General features: G+C 31.0%; 1 protein-coding gene across 1 annotated transcript; it reads left to right on the plus strand.

The window, feature by feature from the left end:
• Positions 1 to 1,678: 1,678 nt before the first annotated feature.
• Positions 1,679 to 3,554, plus strand: NAC100 (NAC domain containing protein 100). Its single transcript, XM_021430276.2, has 3 exons — positions 1,679 to 2,215; positions 2,339 to 2,616; positions 2,736 to 3,554. The coding sequence occupies exons 1-3, from the start codon at positions 2,029 to 2,031 to the stop codon at positions 3,330 to 3,332; spliced, it is 1,062 nt and encodes a 353-aa protein (XP_021285951.1). The 5' UTR covers positions 1,679 to 2,028; the 3' UTR covers positions 3,333 to 3,554.
• The last annotated feature ends 5,701 nt before the right edge of the window (positions 3,555 to 9,255 follow it).

Consider the following 9,255-nt stretch of genomic DNA (forward strand, 5'->3'; position numbering starts at 1 on the left):
ATTCCTACTTCAGCTTTTCATTATTTCATTAGTCTTATTTATTCGTTCTTTCACCGTAAGAGAACCTTTTCGAAGTACAAACTTACACTCACCAAAACTTAATGAAAAAAAAATAAAGCAAATTATCGGATATATATTGACCTTTCAAATCCTCACTATACATCTATCATGATCAGACAAATTAGCTTGGGAAGCTCATTCTCCGAAATTGTCCAATGCTTTGGACTCTCTCTCACCTAACAACTTAAATATATAGCTTTCAATCGGTAAGAACTTTATTCCCTTGACATCAGATTAGCAAGAATGGCTAAATTTTAAATCATGGTGAGGTCCCTCAAAACAAGATGTATAGGGGCTAAATGAAGTAAGTAGAGGGAGAGATTAATTATGCCCTGGTGGCTTACTCTCAGGCCGAAACATTTAAATAGAACTGTTATGGAACAGTGCTCAACTTTTTGGCCAACATGTTATAGAAGCTTTAGCGAGAGGTCCCAGGTGATTTTTCCATAATTTGTCTGTTTCTGATGTTATGGTTCAACCTAGACATGGGCCACATTCTTACCTGATTTTGGTTCCTTGTTGCAAAGTGTCAGTTTTTTATGCCAATAGCATGAAAAATCTATGCAATGTCGGTTTCGAGCCATTTTTTCTTTCTTCTTTTTTTTTTTTTCTTTTTGTTCATGTATAAACAAATTGGGGTCAACTAGGTCATTTTGAGTTGAATGAACAACTCTATCTAATTTTCGAAGGCTGAAATTTCAATTTCTGCTATCGCCCATGCATTCACATAGCTGTAATCACTAATTAGAATAAAAACGATTTGATTTGGGAAAGCTCCCTTTTCACATTGAAAAATTAGATTAATATTCTACGCTTTTCTCACTGTTTGAATCTGTTATAATAATACATGTTGCCTATTTCTGGTGTGCAGATGAAACAACCAATAAAATCAACACCCTAACCTTATTGGACCCAAATCTTCTTGAAAATTCTATAACAATTGTTAATCTAAAAGAACTAATTATAAAATCATCAGCATAGGCTGTAGTCTGATCATAAAAGAATTGACTTGCAACAATTTGTATGTCTTTATTTAGACTCTCTATGGAGGTATGGTAAATGTAACTTGCACAGCTTTCATTGGAAACGGTTTCTCATGATCCAAAAAGATCACAAAGTATTTGATAAATTATATAATAATTAATATAAATATGAATAAGCACTCTAATATTTAACTTATTAATTAATATATGATCTTCTACTTAAAGAATAAGATTTAAATCTCCTTTTTTCAATTAAAAAAAAAACATAAACATGAACAAAATTAAACAATTATCCGAACCAAAATTTGAATCCCCACATACCAAAAAACATTAGAAGCAACTGTACAATTAATAAGGTATTTAACTTATGATGCAGCTTACATGCATGATGTTTGAGATTAGCTGTCCCTGGTAAAAATTCAAGGGGGCCGAATAGAAATATCATAATTACTATTTACATATAGAAAAAGTTTATTTAGAGGGAGGATGGGGGAGGGAGGCTAAAACAACCTACCAAGTTGCCTTACATACCACGTTTCTATCTCTTCACACACCAGTATTTAGGGGGCTTTTGTTTCTCATGCTGCTTTTTTCTCTTAGCACCTCTCCATCATCTTTCAGGTTTAATGCTTTTTAGTTCCATGGCTTCACCCTTTTTCTCTCAACCCTTTACTTTATTTTTTTTCCTAACTTCCCTTAGCTTTATATAAGCTTTCTTCTTATCCCTTTGCTGCACCACTTTCCATTTGAATCTTTTTGAGTTCTTTTATATTTTTTGGTTTCTCTGTTAGTGCGTTGGACAATATGAACTTTAGCTGTTAGGTCCGTTTATATATAGAGAGAGGTTATAAGGGTGTGTTTTGTGAGGATTTCAAGCTGAATTTTGGGGGGTTCTTTTGTAGGTTGTTGATAGAAACCATTATTCTGAACGTGAAACAGAAGGTTTTAAGTGAGAGGGGCAATAGGGTTTTAGCTTATTCCAGGAATGGCAAACATTACTGTAATTGGTCAGGAGGATGATCAGATGGATTTGCCCCCAGGTTTCCGCTTTCACCCAACTGATGAAGAGCTTATTTCTCACTACTTGTACAAGAAGGTTCTTGACATCAACTTCAGCGCTAGAGCTATTGGAGAGGTGGATTTGAACAAGTCTGAGCCCTGGGAATTGCCATGTAAGTTCCTGCTCCCATAATCAGAATTTTCGTTCACTTTTCTCTTTTTTAATTCTTACTAGATGAGATTGTTTCAGGATTCTGTTTAAACTTTCTCATGTTTGTTTGGTTTATTGGGTATAGGGAAAGCGAAAATGGGAGAGAAAGAATGGTATTTTTTCTGTGTGAGAGACAGAAAATACCCTACTGGTCTGAGGACAAACAGGGCTACTGAATCTGGCTACTGGAAAGCTACAGGAAAAGACAAGGAGATTTACAGAGGAAAATCATTGGTTGGAATGAAGAAAACTCTTGTGTTCTACAAGGGTAGAGCTCCTAAAGGAGAGAAGACCAACTGGGTCATGCATGAATACAGACTGGAAGGCAAATACTCGGTCCACAACCTCCCCAAAACTGCCAAGGTAACATACACTTGTCTCTGTTTTCCTCTGCTTTTCATTCTGTCTTTTGCTCTGTTTCATTTGTATAACCCATGTGTGTTAATGTTTCTTTTTGTTTTTCTTTTTTTTTTGTTTTGTAGAATGAATGGGTGATTTGCAGGGTATTCCAAAAGAGTTCTGGTGGGAAGAAAACTCATATTTCAGGTCTGGTTAGGGTGGGTTCTTTTGGTAATGAGTTGGGTCCTTCTGGTCTACCACCATTAATGGAATCTTCACCATACAATGGCAAGAGCAAACCTGTTGTCGAATCGGCTTACGTGCCCTGCTTCTCCAATCCTATTGATGTTCAAGGAAACCAACAAGACACAACTGATAATTTCAACAATCCTCTTCTTCCTGTCTCGTCTAATCCTACCGACATTTTCCCACGAATCCCACTTTCTAACGCTTTCTACTCTACTCAAGCTGTCCCTTTCCCATCAAATTTTCAATTCCCTGGCTCTGTTTTAATGCAAGACCAATCAATCCTTAAAGCCTTAATCAAAAACCATGGATCAAACATGAGGCAGGGTTTCAAAACAGAGAGGGAGATGGTTAGTGTTTCACAAGAAACAGGCTTAACCACTGATATTAACGCTGAAATCTCTTCTGTCGTCTCGAATCTTGAGATGGGAAAGAGGCCATTTGATGATCGAGAAGCCCCTTCTGTGGACCTTGATTGTTTTTGGCATTACTGAAAAACGTATCAGCATCACATTTGAAGAATGAACAAGTTACAAGCTACCTTACAAAGATTAGGCCTGGAGTTACTATGATTGCCTGGAAAAGATGGTGTGAATCTGTGTATAGATTTTCTTAGGTCTGAATGAAAACTTGAAAGAAATTGAAGCATAAAAAGTATGTATTATAAATTTATAATTAAATAACCATTTAAGAAAACTTCAATTGTTCTCTTGTTATATCTTTGTTTCTTATCTGGGTAGCTGTTACATTGGCATCATTATTGTCAAATTGCTTAGATACAGGATTTGTCAGATATGAGATTCAGTTGGTAGCTAACTGATATTTGTTTTGTTCTCTCTCTTTAAAAAATTTGCACCTTGAGCCTGTAGGATGTTAGTGATTACATCATTGGGAACATGAGTTACATTCTCCTCATTTTTTATTCCTAAAACCTGGATCTGCAATATCACTTTGTGGGGACTCAATAGAAATAAACTGTTTTCTTTTTCTTTTTTATTGGATAATTAAATTCTACTATATCAGGCTGTAGGGACTATACTGAATACATTATCCAGTGCATCATGAGAAAAACGAGAAGAACAAACATTAAATGCTACTCTTGCCCCTATGGGTTTGAATTTATCATTCAATTTTATGATTGTCAAAATATGATTCTTATTTAACAAATGTTGCTCTCATCTCTTTTTTGGGCCAAACTTAATCAAATCTTGTTCAACACCCCCAAATTTTCAACATTTTGACAGATCTAGCAAGATTTTTTCTTCAGGCATGCAAGCATCAGAAGCCAACTCATGTTATCCACTTAATCTTGTCACTAATATCTGTAAAAATGCTTACCTAATGCCTATCACATCAATAATCAATAGTGAAAGAATTTGAAAATAAAAAATTCCATGAATAATTGAGATTTGTTGTATGTGTTTAATGTTACTATTATAGTAGATGCATGTAGATGATTAAAAGAAAAAAAAAAAGAAGGGAGGTTGGGGAATTACAATAAAAGAAAACAATACATTGAATAAACTGAAATATGTGCTGAAATCTCCTTTCTTCTTTCCCTCAACATTTAATAAGGAAATGTTATTGAATTGAATTGTAGGTGCATTCTATATACTTGAGCTGTCTCTATTCAACCAAACCTAAACTTCAAAATATATCTGGCAAGGTGGAGTCAATTATATCTGAAATTAATTATAAAAATTTTAAAACAAAGAAAATGAATTTTTCCACTTTCCCACATTGTTCATTTTATTTGTTTGGCTATGGAATTATGTCTCATTTTTGTTTGTTTAGCCCTAAATCAAGGGCTAGAGGAGCAAGCTGAATCAAATCTTAAACTTTAAATTTCTGTCACATTAATGCATTAATGAGGGTTTAACACATGCTAAAAGAGAACAGTTTCGGCTCCATCATTATAATTTTATCCCCTTACTTTTAATGAGTAAAATTCCCTAATAAGTTATAAAATCCATACATGTGAACGATAATTAAAATTATATAAAAAAAATGACCAAAAAATAAAACGTAAAACAGTGTGAAACGTGAACTTTTTTTTCTTCTATTTAATTATTCCATTCATTTAATCATTCATTCAATTCATTCACAAAACCTTTCACTTTATCCAACTCATTCATCTCATGATGCATGCATTCCGTTTTGGAGCAGCAATCCTTTTTTAGTGATGTAAGAATATGCTTCTGTTGTTGAATTTTATTATTTTAAAATTAAGATAAAAGTAGCATGTGGTGTTTTAGTTTTAGGCACATGATAGAATGTCTCAAGCCCCTCTCCCATGCAATCAAAACAATTTGAGTCCTACACGACATGATCCTTAACTATAAGGAAGTGCAGTGATTTTTGTCTTTGCAGAGTTTTGTCGAATATATATATATATATATATATCCCTCTCCTTCTGTTTGACAACAGTGTTGTTCAATTTTCTCACTATGTAAGTGGCCAACCAAGCAAAGTGCTGATTCAAATGTTCGACCATTACCTAGATCCACCAATCAATTCTAACATATTATATATAATTATATATATATATATTCTTTTATATACACACCAGAATATAGCTACTACGCTTCTTCATTAAGATTTATATATTACAATCCAAGTGTTTGGAGTTTTTTTTTTAATTAAGATTCAGCTACTCCAATGAAAAATAAAATCGATACAACAAAATCAGCACAAGTTTTGATGTTAGTTGTATAGTTATCAATACCTTAATTTTTCCGAAATGATATGAGAATTAAAAAGACTAATAATCATTTTGTAAAAAAAAAAAAACTTAAATTTCATCAAATCAATTACAATTAAATTTTTTAAAAAAAATTAAATTAAAATAATAAAATAACTATAAATTGATTCAATTAATGAAATCGTTGGACTCGACTTAAAATGGTTTTTGGATAAAAGAATTGACATGAAAAGAAAATTTTTAATATCTATCTTAAATTGAGAGTTTGAGTAATTCATATGTGGCTTGGATTTTTATTTATCAAAAAATATTACTTGTTATGAAATAAATCTGAAAAGAATAATTATAAGAAAAAGTATTTAAAGGGAAATAAAATATTTAGAGAGAGTAAGAAGATCTTATTACAATAGTTATTTACAAATGAAGTGAAGGGCCCTATTTATAGGCTAATAACCTCTTATCTAGGTTGAATTTACAAAATGAAGATAACACTTAAAGATTAGATGGATTAAATTCTAATATAATCTAATTTACATCAAATCTAAATATAGATAATGTAAACAGATATTCACAAAAATATTCATAACAATCTCCCTTGAATATTTATTGTATTAAGAACATACCTCATTAAAATCTTACTAGAAAAAAACCTCATGGTAAAAAAATATCTAAGTGAAGGAAACAGAGCACATAATCTTTTCAAAAATACGCTTTTGAAATACTGCCTCATTAAAAACCTTATCAAGAAAAACCCAGTGAGAAAAACCTTGATGAAGGAAAAGAGTATAGTGCGTATTTTACTCCTCTGATAACTGCACTATAGAGATCTTTAAAATGATGCATTCCAATCTTTTATACCAACATTTCAAATATTGTAGTAAAAAGGGTTTTAGTGAACAAATCTGCTAGATTGTCACTTAACTGAATTTGTTGAATACTCATTTCAGCCCTTTCTTAAAGATCATTAGTGAAGAAGAATTTTTAGCAAATTATGTGTTGTCCTATTGCCTTTAATATATCCTTCATTTAACTGTGCTATAAAAGCAGTATTATTTTCATATAACGTTATTAGAATTTCTTTCTTGGTTGACAAGCGATACGTTTCTCAAATATGTTGAGTTACGGATCTTAACTAGACACATTCACGACTTGCTCATAAGTTACTAAAATTTTTACATGGTTAGAAGAAGTAGCAGCTATAGTTTTCTTTATAAAATACCATGAAATAGTCATACCTCCATATGTAAACAAATAATCTGTCTGGAATCGAGCTTTGTGTGGATCAAATAAATATCCTGCATCTCTATAGCCAATTAAATTTTATTTTGATGTATTTGAATAATATAAGCCTATATCCATTATTCCTCGGAGATATCGAAGTATATGTTTAATTCTTTTTCAATGTTTTCGAGTTGAAGATGAGCTATATCTTACTAATAAATTCACAAAAAAATGATATATCAAGTGATGTATTGCTAACAAGTTACATTAGTGCTCCAATTTCAATAAAATAAGGTACTTCAAGATAAAAAAAATTTTTATTATCTTCACCAGGTCGGACACGGTCTTTTTTCATATCTCGTGACCTTACAATCATTGGTGAATTCAATGGATATGCTTTATCCATATAAAATTGTTTTAGCATTTTGCTATATAATTGGATTGATGGACAAAAATTTTATTTGTCAAGTATTTAATCTAAAGACCTAAACAAAAATTTATTTTTTTCAAGGTCTTTCATCTCAAATTCTTTCTTTAAGTAATCTACAACTTTTGATAACTCTTTAAGAGTTCCAATAATGTTTAAGTCATCAACATAAACAACAATTATAATAAATTCATATCTAAACCTTTTTATAAAATACATGGACATATAGGATTATATCTATAACCTTCTTTCAACAAATATGTATTAAGGTGATTATACCACATGTGTCTAGATTACTTTAATCCATATAAAGATTTATTTTATTTAATTGAGTAAATTTCTTGAGAATTCAAAATTTTTGTGCTTCAGGCAATTTAAGTCCTTCAGAGTTTTTCTTATAAATATCGATATCAAATGAGCCATATAAATAGGCTGTAGCTATTTTTATTGTACATATTTCAATCTTATCATATGTTACCAGATTTGTTAATATAGAATTGTGATTGCATCCACCATAGAGAATATGCCTCATTATAATTAATATCAGGTTTTTGCGAAAACTCTAATGCGACAAGCCACACTTTATATCTCACAATCTCATCTTTCACATTTCATATTCGCACAAATACCTATTTATATTCTATTGGTTTAACACTATTTTGTATATGGACTATAGGTCCAAAAACTTCATATTTTGCAAATAAATTCAAATTCTCCTTAATTGCGTCTTTCTACATTGGCCAATCATTTCTTTATCTACATTCTTCAATAAATAAAAGTTCAAGATTCTCATTTTTCTTTTATAATATTGAGCCCTATATTATATATAAAATATCATCGACGTTTATTTATCAGTCTCATCTTTCCCATCATGACATAATTTATTGAGATATCTTTATTTTCACTGATTTCAGGTATTTGAATTTCTTGTAAAATGTTCATCAATTATGTCAAGGGTCTTTTCTAGAGTTTCTATTTCCTCTTTCTGATCATCTTAAATTTTTGCTCTTTTTCTTTTTCGAGGATTTTATCTTTGAAACCGTTTAGTCTCCACACTTCTAGCGTGCCTTGTCTTACAGGAACATTAATGCTAATAGGAGCATTTGCAGCTAGTAGATAACATTTAGGTTAGTAAATATGTCTAGCAACTGATTTATTATATTTTAGAAAAAAATTATCTTTTGAAATTCAAGTTCATGTTGATTTATACGATGATCAAAACTAGATAATGATAATTCATTCTAAGAAATTTTCTTTTGTTGCTACTTATTATTCTCCCCCTAATGTAGGAAAAATTGTTTCATCAATATGGCATTCGAGAAACTTTGTCATGAATAAATCTCTTATTGATAGTTCTAAATATTTAATTGTAAATAGAGACTCGTATCCAATATATATTCCTAACCTCCTTTGAAGACTTATTGTTGTGCGTTATGGCGGAGCAATTGAAATATATATCGCACATCTAAAATTCTTAGATGGGAAATAGTTGGTTCTTGATCATAAATAAATCGTATAGGAAGAATTTATAATAATTAATTTGACCTGATGCATACAAATGCTGCTACATCCAAAATGGAATGCCCCCAAGCAGATATTAGGAGTTTGAATTTCATAAGTAATGGCCTTACAATTAGTTGAAAGTGTTTAATAAATAATTTTACTAAGCCATTTTGTGTATAAACATAAGCAACAAGCTGTTCAATAGTTATTTCAACTAATATGTAATATTAAAGGCTTGAGATGTAAATCCTTTAGTATTGTTAAGATAAATAATCTTGATTATATAAGTAAGAAAATGTGCTTGCAAACAAATGGTTACAAATGCTAAATTACAAGTTGATAATAAGCACACATGTGACCATTTAGTCGATATATTGATTAAAACCGTAAAATATCTAAATGATTCACTTGGTGGATGTATGAATCCACATATAACCTTGAATATTATTAAAACACATAGGGAATTCAATCTCAACTTTAGCTAGTGATAGCCTTATAATTTATTTACCTTCAAAGCAAGCAACATATAAAATTCATTAGAATGAAAAATCTTCTGATTTTTCAA

The sequence above is a fragment of the Theobroma umbraticum genome, unplaced genomic scaffold (assembly GCF_002168275.2).
Source record: "Theobroma umbraticum cultivar Fairchild unplaced genomic scaffold, ASM216827v3 scaffold_50.0, whole genome shotgun sequence".
Taxonomy (NCBI): Eukaryota; Viridiplantae; Streptophyta; class Magnoliopsida; order Malvales; family Malvaceae; genus Theobroma; species Theobroma umbraticum.